The sequence below is a fragment of the Patiria miniata genome, unplaced genomic scaffold (genome assembly GCF_015706575.1).
Source record: "Patiria miniata isolate m_02_andy unplaced genomic scaffold, ASM1570657v1 HiC_scaffold_14, whole genome shotgun sequence".
NCBI classification, from domain to species: domain Eukaryota; kingdom Metazoa; phylum Echinodermata; class Asteroidea; order Valvatida; family Asterinidae; genus Patiria; species Patiria miniata.
The window spans coordinates 7,972,954-7,997,278 of NW_024037052.1; the positions used below are offsets into that span (position 1 = coordinate 7,972,954).

A 24,325-nucleotide genomic window follows, 5' to 3' on the forward strand; every position below is an offset into this window, starting at 1 on the left:
GATCACTGTCCTCTTTTCAGATCTGGGGGCAGGACAACCGTGTTGTTTTGTTTGATGTAATGTGGGCCCTTGTCTCTGTGTTGAAGTCAAAGAATTGATTTCCGAAGCCCGCGATCTAGCCACTTGCAACACTTGCGCAAAATGTCTGAAATTATGCAACTAAAAGTTCTTATATTTTGGGAGCTTTATTGTAGGACAACAAGTCGAAATTTGAGTGCGCGCCGCATGAAAAGAGCAACGAAATAGCATCGCGTCTGGCTGGAAATGAGCTCTTTCTTTGTATGTGTTATTTATGTGTAATTTTGAAAGATGTACATTTGTGACTGGTGATTAACATTCTTGTGTTTTTTTTTGCAGTCTTTTTTTTTGGTCTTTTTGTCCGTGTGTCCTGTGCAGGTCCATGAAGAAGAAGATGAAGGTCTCTGGTGCAGAAGAAGACGCCGGGCAGTTTTCGTCGATTTAAAAGTTAAGTACTTGTAAATTTTACCCCCTCTTGAACTCAGGTCTGAAAAGTTGGATCACTGTCCTCTTTTCAGATCTGGGGGCAGGACAACCGTGTTGTTTTGTTTGATGTAATGTGGGCCCTTGTCTCTGTGTTGAAGTCAAAGAATTGATTTCCGAAGCCCGCGATCTAGCCACTTGCAACACTTGCGCAAAATGTCTGAAATTATGCAACTAAAAGTTCTTATATTTTGGGAGCTTTATTGTAGGACAACAAGTCGAAATTTGAGTGCGCGCCGCATGAAAAGAGCAACGAAATAGCATCGCGTCTGGCTGGAAATGAGCTCTTTCTTTGTATGTGTTATTTATGTGTAATTTTGAAAGATGTACATTTGTGACTGGTGATTAACATTCTTGTGTTTTTTTTTGCAGTCTTTTTTTTTTGGTCTTTTTGTCCGTGTGTCCTGTGCAGGTCCATGAAGAAGAAGATGAAGGTCTCTGGTGCAGAAGAAGACGCCGGGCAGTTTTCGTCGATTTAAAAGTTAAGTACTTGTAAATTTTACCCCCTCTTGAACTCAGGTCTGAAAAGTTGGATCACTGTCCTCTTTTCAGATCTGGGGGCAGGACAACCGTGTTGTTTTGTTTGATGTAATGTGGGCCCTTGTCTCTGTGTTGAAGTCAAAGAATTGATTTCCGAAGCCCGCGATCTAGCCACTTGCAACACTTGCGCAAAATGTCTGAAATTATGCAACTAAAAGTTCTTATATTTTGGGAGCTTTATTGTAGGACAACAAGTCGAAATTTGAGTGCGCGCCGCATGAAAAGAGCAACGAAATAGCATCGCGTCTGGCTGGAAATGAGCTCTTTCTTTGTATGTGTTATTTATGTGTAATTTTGAAAGATGTACATTTGTGACTGGTGATTAACATTCTTGTGTTTTTTTTTGCAGTCTTTTTTTTTTGGTCTTTTTGTCCGTGTGTCCTGTGCAGGTCCATGAAGAAGAAGATGAAGGTCTCTGGTGCAGAAGAAGACGCCGGGCAGTTTTCGTCGATTTAAAAGTTAAGTACTTGTAAATTTTACCCCCTCTTGAACTCAGGTCTGAAAAGTTGGATCACTGTCCTCTTTTCAGATCTGGGGGCAGGACAACCGTGTTGTTTTGTTTGATGTAATGTGGGCCCTTGTCTCTGTGTTGAAGTCAAAGAATTGATTTCCGAAGCCCGCGATCTAGCCACTTGCAACACTTGCGCAAAATGTCTGAAATTATGCAACTAAAAGTTCTTATATTTTGGGAGCTTTATTGTAGGACAACAAGTCGAAATTTGAGTGCGCGCCGCATGAAAAGAGCAACGAAATAGCATCGCGTCTGGCTGGAAATGAGCTCTTTCTTTGTATGTGTTATTTATGTGTAATTTTGAAAGATGTACATTTGTGACTGGTGATTAACATTCTTGTGTTTTTTTTTGCAGTCTTTTTTTTTGGGTCTTTTTGTCCGTGTGTCCTGTGCAGGTCCATGAAGAAGAAGATGAAGGTCTCTGGTGCAGAAGAAGACGCCGGGCAGTTTTCGTCGATTTAAAAGTTAAGTACTTGTAAATTTTACCCCCTCTTGAACTCAGGTCTGAAAAGTTGGATCACTGTCCTCTTTTCAGATCTGGGGGCAGGACAACCGTGTTGTTTTGTTTGATGTAATGTGGGCCCTTGTCTCTGTGTTGAAGTCAAAGAATTGATTTCCGAAGCCCGCGATCTAGCCACTTGCAACACTTGCGCAAAATGTCTGAAATTATGCAACTAAAAGTTCTTATATTTTGGGAGCTTTATTGTAGGACAACAAGTCGAAATTTGAGTGCGCGCCGCATGAAAAGAGCAACGAAATAGCATCGCGTCTGGCTGGAAATGAGCTCTTTCTTTGTATGTGTTATTTATGTGTAATTTTGAAAGATGTACATTTGTGACTGGTGATTAACATTCTTGTGTTTTTTTTTGCAGTCTTTTTTTTTGGTCTTTTTGTCCGTGTGTCCTGTGCAGGTCCATGAAGAAGAAGATGAAGGTCTCTGGTGCAGAAGAAGACGCCGGGCAGTTTTCGTCGATTTAAAAGTTAAGTACTTGTAAATTTTACCCCCTCTTGAACTCAGGTCTGAAAAGTTGGATCACTGTCCTCTTTTCAGATCTGGGGGCAGGACAACCGTGTTGTTTTGTTTGATGTAATGTGGGCCCTTGTCTCTGTGTTGAAGTCAAAGAATTGATTTCCGAAGCCCGCGATCTAGCCACTTGCAACACTTGCGCAAAATGTCTGAAATTATGCAACTAAAAGTTCTTATATTTTGGGAGCTTTATTGTAGGACAACAAGTCGAAATTTGAGTGCGCGCCGCATGAAAAGAGCAACGAAATAGCATCGCGTCTGGCTGGAAATGAGCTCTTTCTTTGTATGTGTTATTTATGTGTAATTTTGAAAGATGTACATTTGTGACTGGTGATTAACATTCTTGTGTTTTTTTTTGCAGTCTTTTTTTTTGGTCTTTTTGTCCGTGTGTCCTGTGCAGGTCCATGAAGAAGAAGATGAAGGTCTCTGGTGCAGAAGAAGACGCCGGGCAGTTTTCGTCGATTTAAAAGTTAAGTACTTGTAAATTTTACCCCCTCTTGAACTCAGGTCTGAAAAGTTGGATCACTGTCCTCTTTTCAGATCTGGGGGCAGGACAACCGTGTTGTTTTGTTTGATGTAATGTGGGCCCTTGTCTCTGTGTTGAAGTCAAAGAATTGATTTCCGAAGCCCGCGATCTAGCCACTTGCAACACTTGCGCAAAATGTCTGAAATTATGCAACTAAAAGTTCTTATATTTTGGGAGCTTTATTGTAGGACAACAAGTCGAAATTTGAGTGCGCGCCGCATGAAAAGAGCAACGAAATAGCATCGCGTCTGGCTGGAAATGAGCTCTTTCTTTGTATGTGTTATTTATGTGTAATTTTGAAAGATGTACATTTGTGACTGGTGATTAACATTCTTGTGTTTTTTTTTGCAGTCTTTTTTTTTGGTCTTTTTGTCCGTGTGTCCTGTGCAGGTCCATGAAGAAGAAGATGAAGGTCTCTGGTGCAGAAGAAGACGCCGGGCAGTTTTCGTCGATTTAAAAGTTAAGTACTTGTAAATTTTACCCCCTCTTGAACTCAGGTCTGAAAAGTTGGATCACTGTCCTCTTTTCAGATCTGGGGGCAGGACAACCGTGTTGTTTTGTTTGATGTAATGTGGGCCCTTGTCTCTGTGTTGAAGTCAAAGAATTGATTTCCGAAGCCCGCGATCTAGCCACTTGCAACACTTGCGCAAAATGTCTGAAATTATGCAACTAAAAGTTCTTATATTTTGGGAGCTTTATTGTAGGACAACAAGTCGAAATTTGAGTGCGCGCCGCATGAAAAGAGCAACGAAATAGCATCGCGTCTGGCTGGAAATGAGCTCTTTCTTTGTATGTGTTATTTATGTGTAATTTTGAAAGATGTACATTTGTGACTGGTGATTAACATTCTTGTGTTTTTTTTTGCAGTCTTTTTTTTTGGGTCTTTTTGTCCGTGTGTCCTGTGCAGGTCCATGAAGAAGAAGATGAAGGTCTCTGGTGCAGAAGAAGACGCCGGGCAGTTTTCGTCGATTTAAAAGTTAAGTACTTGTAAATTTTACCCCCTCTTGAACTCAGGTCTGAAAAGTTGGATCACTGTCCTCTTTTCAGATCTGGGGGCAGGACAACCGTGTTGTTTTGTTTGATGTAATGTGGGCCCTTGTCTCTGTGTTGAAGTCAAAGAATTGATTTCCGAAGCCCGCGATCTAGCCACTTGCAACACTTGCGCAAAATGTCTGAAATTATGCAACTAAAAGTTCTTATATTTTGGGAGCTTTATTGTAGGACAACAAGTCGAAATTTGAGTGCGCGCCGCATGAAAAGAGCAACGAAATAGCATCGCGTCTGGCTGGAAATGAGCTCTTTCTTTGTATGTGTTATTTATGTGTAATTTTGAAAGATGTACATTTGTGACTGGTGATTAACATTCTTGTGTTTTTTTTTGCAGTCTTTTTTTTTTGGTCTTTTTGTCCGTGTGTCCTGTGCAGGTCCATGAAGAAGAAGATGAAGGTCTCTGGTGCAGAAGAAGACGCCGGGCAGTTTTCGTCGATTTAAAAGTTAAGTACTTGTAAATTTTACCCCCTCTTGAACTCAGGTCTGAAAAGTTGGATCACTGTCCTCTTTTCAGATCTGGGGGCAGGACAACCGTGTTGTTTTGTTTGATGTAATGTGGGCCCTTGTCTCTGTGTTGAAGTCAAAGAATTGATTTCCGAAGCCCGCGATCTAGCCACTTGCAACACTTGCGCAAAATGTCTGAAATTATGCAACTAAAAGTTCTTATATTTTGGGAGCTTTATTGTAGGACAACAAGTCGAAATTTGAGTGCGCGCCGCATGAAAAGAGCAACGAAATAGCATCGCGTCTGGCTGGAAATGAGCTCTTTCTTTGTATGTGTTATTTATGTGTAATTTTGAAAGATGTACATTTGTGACTGGTGATTAACATTCTTGTGTTTTTTTTTGCAGTCTTTTTTTTTTGGTCTTTTTGTCCGTGTGTCCTGTGCAGGTCCATGAAGAAGAAGATGAAGGTCTCTGGTGCAGAAGAAGACGCCGGGCAGTTTTCGTCGATTTAAAAGTTAAGTACTTGTAAATTTTACCCCCTCTTGAACTCAGGTCTGAAAAGTTGGATCACTGTCCTCTTTTCAGATCTGGGGGCAGGACAACCGTGTTGTTTTGTTTGATGTAATGTGGGCCCTTGTCTCTGTGTTGAAGTCAAAGAATTGATTTCCGAAGCCCGCGATCTAGCCACTTGCAACACTTGCGCAAAATGTCTGAAATTATGCAACTAAAAGTTCTTATATTTTGGGAGCTTTATTGTAGGACAACAAGTCGAAATTTGAGTGCGCGCCGCATGAAAAGAGCAACGAAATAGCATCGCGTCTGGCTGGAAATGAGCTCTTTCTTTGTATGTGTTATTTATGTGTAATTTTGAAAGATGTACATTTGTGACTGGTGATTAACATTCTTGTGTTTTTTTTTGCAGTCTTTTTTTTTGGGTCTTTTTGTCCGTGTGTCCTGTGCAGGTCCATGAAGAAGAAGATGAAGGTCTCTGGTGCAGAAGAAGACGCCGGGCAGTTTTCGTCGATTTAAAAGTTAAGTACTTGTAAATTTTACCCCCTCTTGAACTCAGGTCTGAAAAGTTGGATCACTGTCCTCTTTTCAGATCTGGGGGCAGGACAACCGTGTTGTTTTGTTTGATGTAATGTGGGCCCTTGTCTCTGTGTTGAAGTCAAAGAATTGATTTCCGAAGCCCGCGATCTAGCCACTTGCAACACTTGCGCAAAATGTCTGAAATTATGCAACTAAAAGTTCTTATATTTTGGGAGCTTTATTGTAGGACAACAAGTCGAAATTTGAGTGCGCGCCGCATGAAAAGAGCAACGAAATAGCATCGCGTCTGGCTGGAAATGAGCTCTTTCTTTGTATGTGTTATTTATGTGTAATTTTGAAAGATGTACATTTGTGACTGGTGATTAACATTCTTGTGTTTTTTTTTGCAGTCTTTTTTTTTTGGTCTTTTTGTCCGTGTGTCCTGTGCAGGTCCATGAAGAAGAAGATGAAGGTCTCTGGTGCAGAAGAAGACGCCGGGCAGTTTTCGTCGATTTAAAAGTTAAGTACTTGTAAATTTTACCCCCTCTTGAACTCAGGTCTGAAAAGTTGGATCACTGTCCTCTTTTCAGATCTGGGGGCAGGACAACCGTGTTGTTTTGTTTGATGTAATGTGGGCCCTTGTCTCTGTGTTGAAGTCAAAGAATTGATTTCCGAAGCCCGCGATCTAGCCACTTGCAACACTTGCGCAAAATGTCTGAAATTATGCAACTAAAAGTTCTTATATTTTGGGAGCTTTATTGTAGGACAACAAGTCGAAATTTGAGTGCGCGCCGCATGAAAAGAGCAACGAAATAGCATCGCGTCTGGCTGGAAATGAGCTCTTTCTTTGTATGTGTTATTTATGTGTAATTTTGAAAGATGTACATTTGTGACTGGTGATTAACATTCTTGTGTTTTTTTTTGCAGTCTTTTTTTTTTGGTCTTTTTGTCCGTGTGTCCTGTGCAGGTCCATGAAGAAGAAGATGAAGGTCTCTGGTGCAGAAGAAGACGCCGGGCAGTTTTCGTCGATTTAAAAGTTAAGTACTTGTAAATTTTACCCCCTCTTGAACTCAGGTCTGAAAAGTTGGATCACTGTCCTCTTTTCAGATCTGGGGGCAGGACAACCGTGTTGTTTTGTTTGATGTAATGTGGGCCCTTGTCTCTGTGTTGAAGTCAAAGAATTGATTTCCGAAGCCCGCGATCTAGCCACTTGCAACACTTGCGCAAAATGTCTGAAATTATGCAACTAAAAGTTCTTATATTTTGGGAGCTTTATTGTAGGACAACAAGTCGAAATTTGAGTGCGCGCCGCATGAAAAGAGCAACGAAATAGCATCGCGTCTGGCTGGAAATGAGCTCTTTCTTTGTATGTGTTATTTATGTGTAATTTTGAAAGATGTACATTTGTGACTGGTGATTAACATTCTTGTGTTTTTTTTTGCAGTCTTTTTTTTTGGTCTTTTTGTCCGTGTGTCCTGTGCAGGTCCATGAAGAAGAAGATGAAGGTCTCTGGTGCAGAAGAAGACGCCGGGCAGTTTTCGTCGATTTAAAAGTTAAGTACTTGTAAATTTTACCCCCTCTTGAACTCAGGTCTGAAAAGTTGGATCACTGTCCTCTTTTCAGATCTGGGGGCAGGACAACCGTGTTGTTTTGTTTGATGTAATGTGGGCCCTTGTCTCTGTGTTGAAGTCAAAGAATTGATTTCCGAAGCCCGCGATCTAGCCACTTGCAACACTTGCGCAAAATGTCTGAAATTATGCAACTAAAAGTTCTTATATTTTGGGAGCTTTATTGTAGGACAACAAGTCGAAATTTGAGTGCGCGCCGCATGAAAAGAGCAACGAAATAGCATCGCGTCTGGCTGGAAATGAGCTCTTTCTTTGTATGTGTTATTTATGTGTAATTTTGAAAGATGTACATTTGTGACTGGTGATTAACATTCTTGTGTTTTTTTTTGCAGTCTTTTTTTTTGGGTCTTTTTGTCCGTGTGTCCTGTGCAGGTCCATGAAGAAGAAGATGAAGGTCTCTGGTGCAGAAGAAGACGCCGGGCAGTTTTCGTCGATTTAAAAGTTAAGTACTTGTAAATTTTACCCCCTCTTGAACTCAGGTCTGAAAAGTTGGATCACTGTCCTCTTTTCAGATCTGGGGGCAGGACAACCGTGTTGTTTTGTTTGATGTAATGTGGGCCCTTGTCTCTGTGTTGAAGTCAAAGAATTGATTTCCGAAGCCCGCGATCTAGCCACTTGCAACACTTGCGCAAAATGTCTGAAATTATGCAACTAAAAGTTCTTATATTTTGGGAGCTTTATTGTAGGACAACAAGTCGAAATTTGAGTGCGCGCCGCATGAAAAGAGCAACGAAATAGCATCGCGTCTGGCTGGAAATGAGCTCTTTCTTTGTATGTGTTATTTATGTGTAATTTTGAAAGATGTACATTTGTGACTGGTGATTAACATTCTTGTGTTTTTTTTTGCAGTCTTTTTTTTTTGGTCTTTTTGTCCGTGTGTCCTGTGCAGGTCCATGAAGAAGAAGATGAAGGTCTCTGGTGCAGAAGAAGACGCCGGGCAGTTTTCGTCGATTTAAAAGTTAAGTACTTGTAAATTTTACCCCCTCTTGAACTCAGGTCTGAAAAGTTGGATCACTGTCCTCTTTTCAGATCTGGGGGCAGGACAACCGTGTTGTTTTGTTTGATGTAATGTGGGCCCTTGTCTCTGTGTTGAAGTCAAAGAATTGATTTCCGAAGCCCGCGATCTAGCCACTTGCAACACTTGCGCAAAATGTCTGAAATTATGCAACTAAAAGTTCTTATATTTTGGGAGCTTTATTGTAGGACAACAAGTCGAAATTTGAGTGCGCGCCGCATGAAAAGAGCAACGAAATAGCATCGCGTCTGGCTGGAAATGAGCTCTTTCTTTGTATGTGTTATTTATGTGTAATTTTGAAAGATGTACATTTGTGACTGGTGATTAACATTCTTGTGTTTTTTTTTGCAGTCTTTTTTTTTTGGTCTTTTTGTCCGTGTGTCCTGTGCAGGTCCATGAAGAAGAAGATGAAGGTCTCTGGTGCAGAAGAAGACGCCGGGCAGTTTTCGTCGATTTAAAAGTTAAGTACTTGTAAATTTTACCCCCTCTTGAACTCAGGTCTGAAAAGTTGGATCACTGTCCTCTTTTCAGATCTGGGGGCAGGACAACCGTGTTGTTTTGTTTGATGTAATGTGGGCCCTTGTCTCTGTGTTGAAGTCAAAGAATTGATTTCCGAAGCCCGCGATCTAGCCACTTGCAACACTTGCGCAAAATGTCTGAAATTATGCAACTAAAAGTTCTTATATTTTGGGAGCTTTATTGTAGGACAACAAGTCGAAATTTGAGTGCGCGCCGCATGAAAAGAGCAACGAAATAGCATCGCGTCTGGCTGGAAATGAGCTCTTTCTTTGTATGTGTTATTTATGTGTAATTTTGAAAGATGTACATTTGTGACTGGTGATTAACATTCTTGTGTTTTTTTTTGCAGTCTTTTTTTTTGGGTCTTTTTGTCCGTGTGTCCTGTGCAGGTCCATGAAGAAGAAGATGAAGGTCTCTGGTGCAGAAGAAGACGCCGGGCAGTTTTCGTCGATTTAAAAGTTAAGTACTTGTAAATTTTACCCCCTCTTGAACTCAGGTCTGAAAAGTTGGATCACTGTCCTCTTTTCAGATCTGGGGGCAGGACAACCGTGTTGTTTTGTTTGATGTAATGTGGGCCCTTGTCTCTGTGTTGAAGTCAAAGAATTGATTTCCGAAGCCCGCGATCTAGCCACTTGCAACACTTGCGCAAAATGTCTGAAATTATGCAACTAAAAGTTCTTATATTTTGGGAGCTTTATTGTAGGACAACAAGTCGAAATTTGAGTGCGCGCCGCATGAAAAGAGCAACGAAATAGCATCGCGTCTGGCTGGAAATGAGCTCTTTCTTTGTATGTGTTATTTATGTGTAATTTTGAAAGATGTACATTTGTGACTGGTGATTAACATTCTTGTGTTTTTTTTTGCAGTCTTTTTTTTTGGGTCTTTTTGTCCGTGTGTCCTGTGCAGGTCCATGAAGAAGAAGATGAAGGTCTCTGGTGCAGAAGAAGACGCCGGGCAGTTTTCGTCGATTTAAAAGTTAAGTACTTGTAAATTTTACCCCCTCTTGAACTCAGGTCTGAAAAGTTGGATCACTGTCCTCTTTTCAGATCTGGGGGCAGGACAACCGTGTTGTTTTGTTTGATGTAATGTGGGCCCTTGTCTCTGTGTTGAAGTCAAAGAATTGATTTCCGAAGCCCGCGATCTAGCCACTTGCAACACTTGCGCAAAATGTCTGAAATTATGCAACTAAAAGTTCTTATATTTTGGGAGCTTTATTGTAGGACAACAAGTCGAAATTTGAGTGCGCGCCGCATGAAAAGAGCAACGAAATAGCATCGCGTCTGGCTGGAAATGAGCTCTTTCTTTGTATGTGTTATTTATGTGTAATTTTGAAAGATGTACATTTGTGACTGGTGATTAACATTCTTGTGTTTTTTTTTGCAGTCTTTTTTTTTGGGTCTTTTTGTCCGTGTGTCCTGTGCAGGTCCATGAAGAAGAAGATGAAGGTCTCTGGTGCAGAAGAAGACGCCGGGCAGTTTTCGTCGATTTAAAAGTTAAGTACTTGTAAATTTTACCCCCTCTTGAACTCAGGTCTGAAAAGTTGGATCACTGTCCTCTTTTCAGATCTGGGGGCAGGACAACCGTGTTGTTTTGTTTGATGTAATGTGGGCCCTTGTCTCTGTGTTGAAGTCAAAGAATTGATTTCCGAAGCCCGCGATCTAGCCACTTGCAACACTTGCGCAAAATGTCTGAAATTATGCAACTAAAAGTTCTTATATTTTGGGAGCTTTATTGTAGGACAACAAGTCGAAATTTGAGTGCGCGCCGCATGAAAAGAGCAACGAAATAGCATCGCGTCTGGCTGGAAATGAGCTCTTTCTTTGTATGTGTTATTTATGTGTAATTTTGAAAGATGTACATTTGTGACTGGTGATTAACATTCTTGTGTTTTTTTTTGCAGTCTTTTTTTTTGGGTCTTTTTGTCCGTGTGTCCTGTGCAGGTCCATGAAGAAGAAGATGAAGGTCTCTGGTGCAGAAGAAGACGCCGGGCAGTTTTCGTCGATTTAAAAGTTAAGTACTTGTAAATTTTACCCCCTCTTGAACTCAGGTCTGAAAAGTTGGATCACTGTCCTCTTTTCAGATCTGGGGGCAGGACAACCGTGTTGTTTTGTTTGATGTAATGTGGGCCCTTGTCTCTGTGTTGAAGTCAAAGAATTGATTTCCGAAGCCCGCGATCTAGCCACTTGCAACACTTGCGCAAAATGTCTGAAATTATGCAACTAAAAGTTCTTATATTTTGGGAGCTTTATTGTAGGACAACAAGTCGAAATTTGAGTGCGCGCCGCATGAAAAGAGCAACGAAATAGCATCGCGTCTGGCTGGAAATGAGCTCTTTCTTTGTATGTGTTATTTATGTGTAATTTTGAAAGATGTACATTTGTGACTGGTGATTAACATTCTTGTGTTTTTTTTTGCAGTCTTTTTTTTTGGTCTTTTTGTCCGTGTGTCCTGTGCAGGTCCATGAAGAAGAAGATGAAGGTCTCTGGTGCAGAAGAAGACGCCGGGCAGTTTTCGTCGATTTAAAAGTTAAGTACTTGTAAATTTTACCCCCTCTTGAACTCAGGTCTGAAAAGTTGGATCACTGTCCTCTTTTCAGATCTGGGGGCAGGACAACCGTGTTGTTTTGTTTGATGTAATGTGGGCCCTTGTCTCTGTGTTGAAGTCAAAGAATTGATTTCCGAAGCCCGCGATCTAGCCACTTGCAACACTTGCGCAAAATGTCTGAAATTATGCAACTAAAAGTTCTTATATTTTGGGAGCTTTATTGTAGGACAACAAGTCGAAATTTGAGTGCGCGCCGCATGAAAAGAGCAACGAAATAGCATCGCGTCTGGCTGGAAATGAGCTCTTTCTTTGTATGTGTTATTTATGTGTAATTTTGAAAGATGTACATTTGTGACTGGTGATTAACATTCTTGTGTTTTTTTTTGCAGTCTTTTTTTTTGGGTCTTTTTGTCCGTGTGTCCTGTGCAGGTCCATGAAGAAGAAGATGAAGGTCTCTGGTGCAGAAGAAGACGCCGGGCAGTTTTCGTCGATTTAAAAGTTAAGTACTTGTAAATTTTACCCCCTCTTGAACTCAGGTCTGAAAAGTTGGATCACTGTCCTCTTTTCAGATCTGGGGGCAGGACAACCGTGTTGTTTTGTTTGATGTAATGTGGGCCCTTGTCTCTGTGTTGAAGTCAAAGAATTGATTTCCGAAGCCCGCGATCTAGCCACTTGCAACACTTGCGCAAAATGTCTGAAATTATGCAACTAAAAGTTCTTATATTTTGGGAGCTTTATTGTAGGACAACAAGTCGAAATTTGAGTGCGCGCCGCATGAAAAGAGCAACGAAATAGCATCGCGTCTGGCTGGAAATGAGCTCTTTCTTTGTATGTGTTATTTATGTGTAATTTTGAAAGATGTACATTTGTGACTGGTGATTAACATTCTTGTGTTTTTTTTTGCAGTCTTTTTTTTTGGTCTTTTTGTCCGTGTGTCCTGTGCAGGTCCATGAAGAAGAAGATGAAGGTCTCTGGTGCAGAAGAAGACGCCGGGCAGTTTTCGTCGATTTAAAAGTTAAGTACTTGTAAATTTTACCCCCTCTTGAACTCAGGTCTGAAAAGTTGGATCACTGTCCTCTTTTCAGATCTGGGGGCAGGACAACCGTGTTGTTTTGTTTGATGTAATGTGGGCCCTTGTCTCTGTGTTGAAGTCAAAGAATTGATTTCCGAAGCCCGCGATCTAGCCACTTGCAACACTTGCGCAAAATGTCTGAAATTATGCAACTAAAAGTTCTTATATTTTGGGAGCTTTATTGTAGGACAACAAGTCGAAATTTGAGTGCGCGCCGCATGAAAAGAGCAACGAAATAGCATCGCGTCTGGCTGGAAATGAGCTCTTTCTTTGTATGTGTTATTTATGTGTAATTTTGAAAGATGTACATTTGTGACTGGTGATTAACATTCTTGTGTTTTTTTTTGCAGTCTTTTTTTTTGGGTCTTTTTGTCCGTGTGTCCTGTGCAGGTCCATGAAGAAGAAGATGAAGGTCTCTGGTGCAGAAGAAGACGCCGGGCAGTTTTCGTCGATTTAAAAGTTAAGTACTTGTAAATTTTACCCCCTCTTGAACTCAGGTCTGAAAAGTTGGATCACTGTCCTCTTTTCAGATCTGGGGGCAGGACAACCGTGTTGTTTTGTTTGATGTAATGTGGGCCCTTGTCTCTGTGTTGAAGTCAAAGAATTGATTTCCGAAGCCCGCGATCTAGCCACTTGCAACACTTGCGCAAAATGTCTGAAATTATGCAACTAAAAGTTCTTATATTTTGGGAGCTTTATTGTAGGACAACAAGTCGAAATTTGAGTGCGCGCCGCATGAAAAGAGCAACGAAATAGCATCGCGTCTGGCTGGAAATGAGCTCTTTCTTTGTATGTGTTATTTATGTGTAATTTTGAAAGATGTACATTTGTGACTGGTGATTAACATTCTTGTGTTTTTTTTTGCAGTCTTTTTTTTTGGTCTTTTTGTCCGTGTGTCCTGTGCAGGTCCATGAAGAAGAAGATGAAGGTCTCTGGTGCAGAAGAAGACGCCGGGCAGTTTTCGTCGATTTAAAAGTTAAGTACTTGTAAATTTTACCCCCTCTTGAACTCAGGTCTGAAAAGTTGGATCACTGTCCTCTTTTCAGATCTGGGGGCAGGACAACCGTGTTGTTTTGTTTGATGTAATGTGGGCCCTTGTCTCTGTGTTGAAGTCAAAGAATTGATTTCCGAAGCCCGCGATCTAGCCACTTGCAACACTTGCGCAAAATGTCTGAAATTATGCAACTAAAAGTTCTTATATTTTGGGAGCTTTATTGTAGGACAACAAGTCGAAATTTGAGTGCGCGCCGCATGAAAAGAGCAACGAAATAGCATCGCGTCTGGCTGGAAATGAGCTCTTTCTTTGTATGTGTTATTTATGTGTAATTTTGAAAGATGTACATTTGTGACTGGTGATTAACATTCTTGTGTTTTTTTTTTGCAGTCTTTTTTTTTTGGTCTTTTTGTCCGTGTGTCCTGTGCAGGTCCATGAAGAAGAAGATGAAGGTCTCTGGTGCAGAAGAAGACGCCGGGCAGTTTTCGTCGATTTAAAAGTTAAGTACTTGTAAATTTTACCCCCTCTTGAACTCAGGTCTGAAAAGTTGGATCACTGTCCTCTTTTCAGATCTGGGGGCAGGACAACCGTGTTGTTTTGTTTGATGTAATGTGGGCCCTTGTCTCTGTGTTGAAGTCAAAGAATTGATTTCCGAAGCCCGCGATCTAGCCACTTGCAACACTTGCGCAAAATGTCTGAAATTATGCAACTAAAAGTTCTTATATTTTGGGAGCTTTATTGTAGGACAACAAGTCGAAATTTGAGTGCGCGCCGCATGAAAAGAGCAACGAAATAGCATCGCGTCTGGCTGGAAATGAGCTCTTTCTTTGTATGTGTTATTTATGTGTAATTTTGAAAGATGTACATTTGTGACTGGTGATTAACATTCTTGTGTTTTTTTTTGCAGTCTTTTTTTTGTGGTCTTTTTGTCCGTGTGTCCTGTGCAGGTCCATGAAGAAGAAGATGAAGGTCTCTGGTGCAGAAGAAGACGCCGGGCAGTTTTCGTCGATTTAAAAGTTAAGTACTTGTAAATTTTACCCCCTCTTGAACTCAGGTCTGAAAAGTTGGATCACTGTCCTCTTTTCAGATCTGGGGGCAGGACAACCGTGTTGTTTTGTTTGATGTAATGTGGGCCCTTGTCTCTGTGTTGAAGTCAAAGAATTGATTTCCGAAGCCCGCGATCTAGCCACTTGCAACACTTGCGCAAAATGTCTGAAATTATGCAACTAAAAGTTCTTATATTTTGGGAGCTTTATTGTAGGACAACAAGTCGAAATTTGAGTGCGCGCCGCATGAAAAGAGCAACGAAATAGCATCGCGTCTGGCTGGAAATGAGCTCTTTCTTTGTATGTGTTATTTATGTGTAATTTTGAAAGATGTACATTTGTGACTGGTGATTAACATTCTTGTGTTTTTTTTTGCAGTCTTTTTTTTTGGTCTTTTTGTCCGTGTGTCCTGTGCAGGTCCATGAAGAAGAAGATGAAGGTCTCTGGTGCAGAAGAAGACGCCGGGCAGTTTTCGTCGATTTAAAAGTTAAGTACTTGTAAATTTTACCCCCTCTTGAACTCAGGTCTGAAAAGTTGGATCACTGTCCTCTTTTCAGATCTGGGGGCAGGACAACCGTGTTGTTTTGTTTGATGTAATGTGGGCCCTTGTCTCTGTGTTGAAGTCAAAGAATTGATTTCCGAAGCCCGCGATCTAGCCACTTGCAACACTTGCGCAAAATGTCTGAAATTATGCAACTAAAAGTTCTTATATTTTGGGAGCTTTATTGTAGGACAACAAGTCGAAATTTGAGTGCGCGCCGCATGAAAAGAGCAACGAAATAGCATCGCGTCTGGCTGGAAATGAGCTCTTTCTTTGTATGTGTTATTTATGTGTAATTTTGAAAGATGTACATTTGTGACTGGTGATTAACATTCTTGTGTTTTTTTTTGCAGTCTTTTTTTTTTGGTCTTTTTGTCCGTGTGTCCTGTGCAGGTCCATGAAGAAGAAGATGAAGGTCTCTGGTGCAGAAGAAGACGCCGGGCAGTTTTCGTCGATTTAAAAGTTAAGTACTTGTAAATTTTACCCCCTCTTGAACTCAGGTCTGAAAAGTTGGATCACTGTCCTCTTTTCAGATCTGGGGGCAGGACAACCGTGTTGTTTTGTTTGATGTAATGTGGGCCCTTGTCTCTGTGTTGAAGTCAAAGAATTGATTTCCGAAGCCCGCGATCTAGCCACTTGCAACACTTGCGCAAAATGTCTGAAATTATGCAACTAAAAGTTCTTATATTTTGGGAGCTTTATTGTAGGACAACAAGTCGAAATTTGAGTGCGCGCCGCATGAAAAGAGCAACGAAATAGCATCGCGTCTGGCTGGAAATGAGCTCTTTCTTTGTATGTGTTATTTATGTGTAATTTTGAAAGATGTACATTTGTGACTGGTGATTAACATTCTTGTGTTTTTTTTTGCAGTCTTTTTTTTTGGGTCTTTTTGTCCGTGTGTCCTGTGCAGGTCCATGAAGAAGAAGATGAAGGTCTCTGGTGCAGAAGAAGACGCCGGGCAGTTTTCGTCGATTTAAAAGTTAAGTACTTGTAAATTTTACCCCCTCTTGAACTCAGGTCTGAAAAGTTGGATCACTGTCCTCTTTTCAGATCTGGGGGCAGGACAACCGTGTTGTTTTGTTTGATGTAATGTGGGCCCTTGTCTCTGTGTTGAAGTCAAAGAATTGATTTCCGAAGCCCGCGATCTAGCCACTTGCAACACTTGCGCAAAATGTCTGAAATTATGCAACTAAAAGTTCTTATATTTTGGGAGCTTTATTGTAGGACAACAAGTCGAAATTTGAGTGCGCGCCGCATGAAAAGAGCAACGAAATAGCATCGCGTCTGGCTGGAAATGAGCTCTTTCTTTGTATGTGTTATTTATGTGTAATTTTGAAAGATGTACATTTGTGACTGGTGATTAACATTCTTGTGTTTTTTTTTGCAGTCTTTTTTTTTGGGTCTTTTTGTCCGTGTGTCCTGTGCAGGTCCATGAAGAAGAAGATGAAGGTCTCTGGTGCAGAAGAAGACGCCGGGCAGTTTTCGTCGATTTAAAAGTTAAGTACTTGTAAATTTTACCCCCTCTTGAACTCAGGTCTGAAAAGTTGGATCACTGTCCTCTTTTCAGATCTGGGGGCATTGTTTTGTTTGATGTAATGTGGGCCCTTGTCTCTGTGTTGAAGTCAAAGAATTGATTTCCGAAGCCCGCGATCTAGCCACTTGCAACACTTGCGCAAAATGTCTGAAATTATGCAACTAAAAGTTCTTATATTTTGGGAGCTTTATTGTAGGACAACAAGTCGAAATTTGAGTGCGCGCCGCATGAAAAGAGCAACGAAATAGCATCGCGTCTGGCTGGAAATGAGCTCTTTCTTTGTATGTGTTATTTATGTGTAATTTTGAAAGATGTACATTTGTGACTGGTGATTAACATTCTTGTGTTTTTTTTTGCAGTCTTTTTTTTTTGGTCTTTTTGTCCGTGTGTCCTGTGCAGGTCCATGAAGAAGAAGATGAAGGTCTCTGGTGCAGAAGAAGACGCCGGGCAGTTTTCGTCGATTTAAAAGTTAAGTACTTGTAAATTTTACCCCCTCTTGAACTCAGGTCTGAAAAGTTGGATCACTGTCCTCTTTTCAGATCTGGGGGCAGGACAACCGTGTTGTTTTGTTTGATGTAATGTGGGCCCTTGTCTCTGTGTTGAAGTCAAAGAATTGATTTCCGAAGCCCGCGATCTAGCCACTTGCAACACTTGCGCAAAATGTCTGAAATTATGCAACTAAAAGTTCTTATATTTTGGGAGCTTTATTGTAGGACAACAAGTCGAAATTTGAGTGCGCGCCGCATGAAAAGAGCAACGAAATAGCATCGCGTCTGGCTGGAAATGAGCTCTTTCTTTGTATGTGTTATTTATGTGTAATTTTGAAAGATGTACATTTGTGACTGGTGATTAACATTCTTGTGTTTTTTTTTGCAGTCTTTTTTTTGGGTCTTTTTGTCCGTGTGTCCTGTGCAGGTCCATGAAGAAGAAGATGAAGGTCTCTGGTGCAGAAGAAGACGCCGGGCAGTTTTCGTCGATTTAAAAGTTAAGTACTTGTAAATTTTACCCCCTCTTGAACTCAGGTCTGAAAAGTTGGATCACTGTCCTCTTTTCAGATCTGGGGGCAGGACAACCGTGTTGTTTTGTTTGATGTAATGTGGGCCCTTGTCTCTGTGTTGAAGTCAAAGAATTGATTTCCGAAGCCCGCGATCTAGCCACTTGCAACACTTGCGCAAAATGTCTGAAATTATGCAACTAAAAGTTCTTATATTTTGGGAGCTTTATTGTAGGACAACAAGTCGAAATTTGAGTGCGCGCCGCATGAAAAGAGCAACGAAATAGCATCGCGTCTGGCTGGAAATGAGCTCTTTCTTTGTATGTGTTATTTATGTGTAATTTTGAAAGATGTACATTTGTGACTGGTGATTAACATTCTTGTGTTTTTTTTTGCAGTCTTTTTTTTTGGGTCTTTTTGTCCGTGTGTCCTGTGCAGGTCCATGAAGAAGAAGATGAAGGTCTCTGGTGCAGAAGAAGACGCCGGGCAGTTTTCGTCGATTTAAAAGTTAAGTACTTGTAAATTTTACCCCCTCTTGAACTCAGGTCTGAAAAGTTGGATCACTGTCCTCTTTTCAGATCTGGGGGCAGGACAACCGTGTTGTTTTGTTTGATGTAATGTGGGCCCTTGTCTCTGTGTTGAAGTCAAAGAATTGATTTCCGAAGCCCGCGATCTAGCCACTTGCAACACTTGCGCAAAATGTCTGAAATTATGCAACTAAAAGTTCTTATATTTTGGGAGCTTTATTGTAGGACAACAAGTCGAAATTTGAGTGCGCGCCGCATGAAAAGAGCAACGAAATAGCATCGCGTCTGGCTGGAAATGAGCTCTTTCTTTGTATGTGTTATTTATGTGTAATTTTGAAAGATGTACATTTGTGACTGGTGATTAACATTCTTGTGTTTTTTTTTTGCAGTCTTTTTTTTGGGGTCTTTTTGTCCGTGTGTCCTGTGCAGGTCCATGAAGAAGAATATGAAGGTCTCTGGTGCAGAAGAAGACGCCGGGCAGTTTTCGTCGATTTAAAAGTTAAGTACTTGTAAATTTTACCCCCTCTTGAACTCAGGTCTGAAAAGTTGGATCACTGTCCTCTTTTCAGATCTGGGGGCAGGACAACCGTGTTGTTTTGTTTGATGTAATGTGGGCCCTTGTCTCTGTGTTGAAGTCAAAGAATTGATTTCCGAAGCCCGCGATCTAGCCACTTGCAACACTTGCGCAAAATGTCTGAAATTATGCAACTAAAAGTTCTTATATTTTGGGAGCTTTATTGTAGGACAACAAGTCGAAATTTGAGTGCGCGCCACATGAAAAGAGCAACTAAATAGCATCGCGTCTGGCTGGAAATGAGCTCTTTCTTTGTATGTGTTATTTATGTGTAATTTTGAAAGATGTACATTTGTGACTGGTGATTAACATTCTTGTGGTTTTTTTTGCAGTTTTTTTTTTGTTGGTCTTTTTGTCCGTGTGTCCTGTGCAGGTCCATGAAGAAGAAGATGAAGGTCTCTGGTGCAGAAGAAGACACTGGGCAGTTTTTGTCGATTTCAAAGTTAAGTACTTGTAAATTTTACCCCCTCTTGAACTCAGGTCTGAAAAGTTGGATCACTGTCCTCTTTTCAGATCTGGGGGCAGGACAACCGTGTTGTTTTGTTTGATGTAATGTGGGCCCTTGTCTCTGTGTTGAAGTCAAAGAATTGATTTCCGAAGCCCGCGATCTAGCCATTTGGAACACTTGCGCAAAATGTCTGAAATGATGCAACTGAAAGTTCTTATATTTTCTGAGCTTTATTGCATGACAACAAGTTGAAATTGAGTGCGTTTAGCATGAAAAGTGTAACGAAATAGCATCGCGTCTGGCTGGAAATGAGCTCTTTCTTTGTATTTGTATGTGTTAGTTATGTGGAATTTTGAAAGATGTACATTTGTGACTGGTGATTAACATTGTTCTTCTTTTTTTTGCAGTATCTTTTTTGTCTTTTGTCCTGGTGTCCTGTGCAGGTCCATGAAGAAGAAGATGAGGGTCTATGGTGCAGAAGATGACGGGCAGTTTTCGTCGATTTAAAAGTTAAGTACTTTTAAATTTTAGTTCCCCCGACATCTCTTTTCAGTGAAGAATGCATTGTGCCAACAACTGTCCAGACTAAACTCCATCATGGGTTTTTTTCTGTACCATAACTGACACAATGCTTTTGTCATTGACAGAGGCCTCAGTGAATGTGAAGTGATGACGTGTTCAGATGAGACTATACTTGTCTGACTAAAACACTGCTTTTCATGAAATTCGCCGACCTCAAGACTTAAAGCCACCTGAGTAAAACATATGATTCTGGCTGGAAATTCAACAGATGGAGAGTATGCGGGAAGAAGCTGCGAATAAGCAGTGATAATTTGTCTATATGATACCTTTGCAGGTTGTACGACGAGTATCAGCCAGCCCATGGGTTGGTCACAGAAAAGCAAGAAACAGCTTGTCCTGGACATCGGAGAGGCAGGTTTCATACTGAAGGAATGGGAGACAGACAGGCACACGTACAGCGACTTCAAGAAACTCCACCCGCCTGAAGTATGTTTTTCCAACTTTATCGATGTATTGCTCACAACCACCCTGCAAATCCCACGCCCCTCATTGCTTTTTATACTAAATAACTCTCTTTTTTACTAACGAAATTAAACCAAATGTTCAGATCATGTAAACAAGGCATGACAGATTTTATGTAGTGAGTTTCATTAGCTTTGTGCAAGAGGGTGAGATGTAAACGCCATTTGAAAACAATTACTCACTTTCTGCCACTTTTGCTTTGGCGTCCTCCAATGTTGATACAGCGCTGGAGATGGTGGCGGAAGACGCATGCTGCTGCTGAAAGCTTTTGAAGAAATCCAGGATCACCCCTGATGTCATTGCACACCTCAATCCTCATGATCGAGGCGATGTGCAATGACATCAGGGGAAATCCTACGTTCCTTCGTGAAGCTTTCGGCTGTAGCACGCGCCTTCAGCCACCGTCTCCAGTGCTGTATAGACATTCTGAAAATGGGTATTATTTTTGTATGGCGTTTAAATCTGACTCTCTCGCAAAAAGTTGATGAAACTCAGTCCATAAAATTTGTCATGCCTTGTTTACATGATCTGTAAACAACAAAGTTATTCAGGATGAAAAGTAGGACTTTTTTTTTTACACAAAGTACGAATTTCTAGTGAAGTAGTCAAGTCCACCACAAATCTGGTCAAATGTAAATCACAAGGCATTTCACATAACAATTAAACAAAAACTGCTTCTGTCCAAGTTATCCATTTGAATAGCTTGTTACTTGACTTGATATTAGAGGACGTGTGATGGGCTTGTGGTGGACTTGTGAGGACGTTTGAATGACACAACTACATTATTAAATTTCTCCCTGTGTATGCCTACCACAGATCCCACTCAACACGCCAGGCACGGCTGGTAATATCTACTCCCTCTGCCAGCGAGGTTCAGTCTCTTTAGCCGTAGCCATCGGCATGAACCACAAGCGGGCCCATACGGTCATCTCCTCCCTCCAGGCCTACCCCACCTGGCTCCCTCTAACCCTCTTCATTTACGGGGACTTCATGGAGCAGTTCCAGGACACCGTCATGGCCTTGGCCCGGTGATACAGGCTCGCGATCCAAGAGGACGGTGACTACCCCCAGGCCTACCTAGAGACGATGCTCAAGAATCTCATCCGCTGTAGTCTTGTCAGTTCCCTGATGCATCTGCGAGAGCTGGACCTGAAAACGGCCCTCTACTGGCCGGCAGTCAACGGCAGCAGCTTGTCAAGGTTTAAACCGCTAGCCAAGGCATGAGGGCCGAGGCTTATCCAGCCTACAGTTGAATTTCCTGGCAAATTGAGTATATTCCACCATCCCTCAAGTCCACCGCACACCAGAGCTATGTGTTGAGCCAAAAAAAATTAATAACTTGCCAATGACAGCACATTATTCTTGTTTGTCGGTCGCATGATTTCAAAAATGGGCAAAAAAGCCAACAGGCTTTAGAAGAATTGCACAACAATATCATAGAATCATGTGTACAGAGTACATGATTTCAAATCATTTGGCTCAGCACGTGGCTTTGGTTGCCTGACTTTTTCGCCTTGCGAGGCAAAAAACAACAACCTGAAACAGGATAGATATTTGCCTCACGGAAAAAACAAATCAATTGCAACTGTCAAATTTAAACTTTCAAACCAAGGATAGAAAATGCTTTTTTTGCTGCTAAGACTGTCCAAAGAAAATATTCCAAAACATATTTCAACAAACACTGCTACTGTCGTAAAGATACATGCACACAGTAATGTACAAAATATGGCCGAACTTGAGTTATTGCCTACACCTTCGGCATACCTTGCAATAATGTAAAACATTTTCTAACCTTGGTTGGAAAGTTTAAATTTGACAGTTGCAGTTGATTTTTTTTAAAACTCTTTCAGTGCCCACGACATTATCAAAGTTTAACCCTAAAGTGCCCAACTTCAAGCTTTTTTTTTAATTATTCAAAATTCTATAAAAAAAAAGAGTAAATAAGTTGTAATCACCAAACTTGTTGTATCTTGCTCTCTGGTATATTCTTGTTACCTTCAAAAGTCAATATTAGTCATGCACCTAGTAATACACCCTGAAACACTCTCCTGAACACAGGGGAATTCCGCACTTTTGCAGAATATACGTGTGTCGCGTCTGATACCCCTCCTCATACAAACTCTGTTCATTATAATAAATATTGTCATGATTGTCACTTTAGCACCATCATTATCATTTGTATTGGTATCCCAATGTTCGTCTTCTGACTCACCATCCACTTCTGAAATATCCATGGATTACTCTGAATCAGAAAAGTATTCCCTTACCCTGTCCAAATCGGCGAAAAAATACACTGATTTTCTCTGGAGATAACACGCGAGCTCGGTTTATGGGCGCCACCATTTTGTCAACAAATCGAAACTTAGTGTGACGCCATCTCACAAGAACTCGAATATAAAAATAAATACAGGTCATACATGCATGAAAATGGTACCATTAGAAAGAGCGAGAGTGCCCCCTTTTGATAACATGTTTACTCTACCTCATACATGTACGAGGTTTGGCGATTTTAAGCACGAACATAACCTTGACATGTACGAGGTTGGCACTGAAAGAGTTAAGTACTGTCATTCATTGTTCTATTTTGTAAAAAAAAAATGTTAAAGCTTTTTTGTTGATGTTGTTTGCTTGAAAGTTACGAAAACGATCGATAAGGCAAAACAAAACTGCATCTTTTTTTCTTTTTGTTAAGACATTGTTTATGTGATCAGTTGGGACTAAACTTACATGCAGGGCTTGTAGACACTTTGCATAATATCATTTCCGTAATGAATATAATTTTTTTAATTTAATAAAAAGGAAGACATAAAAAATAGATGAGCATTTAGTCAATTTTCTGTCCTTTTGCGTGTACATGTATATAAGGGACTGATATATAAATGCGAGCATTTTGTACAAGAATATAGAAAATTGTTTCTTAAAATTCTCCGAAAATTAAAATTCTCATTCCCTCACAGTTCCCTTAGTTCTCATAATAAATGTAGAGTTTTGCTTTTACCATCTAGGCCCACTGAGTATGTACTACTATAGCAGTATATGTACTTCAGTGTGCAGGAGGCAGTGACCGTACACAATTTGTTACGTAACGGAATACCTAAGTCAGGCAGAATAAACAACTATCCGTTTCTTAACCATCCTACATGAACAGCCATGGACACCTGTTAAATACAGGTTACCATGGACACTGTGGAGTTACAACAGAGCATGCTCAGTCACCTTAAAAAAAACTAGTCCCGGCAAGACACCAAAGTTTAGATCCGGAAATGGCAAGGGGCCGGGGTTGGGGTGGCTGGGATGAAATTCCTTCATTTTTGGTACTATGCCCTATATGTTCCATGCACCTTATTATAACGGTTGGTAAAGCTGGCACTCCCACAGGTAGTATTTGAACACACAATAAAAGTGTGTGTTCTTGAAACCATAGAAAGTATCATGGAGAAAGCAAATACCCCAGTAGTTAATTTAGGCCAATCCATTCCTATTACATTGTCCTTTTGCTAAGTTCGTGCGTTCGTGTCTCCTCCATAGATCATATAATGTCCCTCCATCTCTGGATGCTTGTGATGGCCGTCTCAGTGACAAGGGTCAGGTCCTCGTACGTGCAGTTTATTCCACCGCACTCCAGAACATGGTCCATCGTTTGGATCTGTCCGCAGTCACAGATGGTATCTTCTTTATCGGTATACCCCCATCTTGCCATGTTTGCCCTGCACTGCCCCATTCTGGTCCGCAGCTGGTTCAGACATTGCCACTCTGGCCACTTCAAGTTGAGTCCTCTGATGAGTAGAGGCTTGACTGGTGATGGGGGATTCTGCTCAGGTGGTGGGACAGAATCCAGAAAGCTGTGCCGGAATACAAGGCACTTGTGGGGCGGTTGGTGTCCGTACAGCATGTGCCTGCCATCTGTGCACTGTTTCAGTCGTTCCTTTAGACAGATGTTAGTGCGCCTTTGGTCTGGAGATCCGACCCCAGAGAGTTGATATATCTTCTCAACGTTTGTTGGACTCAGGCAGACTGTTATCTTTCGGTATGTGTTGTTGAGTGTGCTGTCAAGCTTTTTCACATGAGCTGATCTGCTCCATACGGGACAAGCATATTCTGCGGATGACATGCAGAGGGCAACAGCTGCTGTTTCTACGGTTTTGGGGTCAGCACCATAGTGTGATGTTGCGAGCTTCCCGATGATGGCATTTCGAGATCCCACTTTACCTATTG

At 41.1% G+C, this 24,325-nt stretch overlaps 1 protein-coding gene across 1 annotated transcript; it reads left to right on the top strand.

Annotated features, from left to right (window-relative positions):
- The first annotated feature begins 19,541 nt into the window (after positions 1 to 19,541).
- Positions 19,542 to 22,576, top strand: LOC119721995. Its single transcript, XM_038191970.1, has 3 exons — positions 19,542 to 19,575; positions 19,923 to 20,074; positions 20,927 to 22,576. Exons 1-3 carry the CDS (start codon positions 19,548 to 19,550, stop codon positions 21,140 to 21,142), a joined length of 396 nt encoding a protein of 131 aa, XP_038047898.1. The 5' UTR covers positions 19,542 to 19,547; the 3' UTR covers positions 21,143 to 22,576.
- The last annotated feature ends 1,749 nt before the right edge of the window (positions 22,577 to 24,325 follow it).

Excerpts from the sequence above, each read along its gene's own strand:
- LOC119721995 (XM_038191970.1), top strand. The coding sequence starts at position 19,548 with ATGACGGGCAGTTTTCGTCGATTTAAAA. Across the intron at positions 19,576-19,922 it reads CAGTTTTCGTCGATTTAAAA|GTTGTACGACGAGTATCAGC; the intron begins GTTAAGTACTTT and ends ATACCTTTGCAG. Across the intron at positions 20,075-20,926 it reads AGAAACTCCACCCGCCTGAA|ATCCCACTCAACACGCCAGG; the intron begins GTATGTTTTTCC and ends TGCCTACCACAG.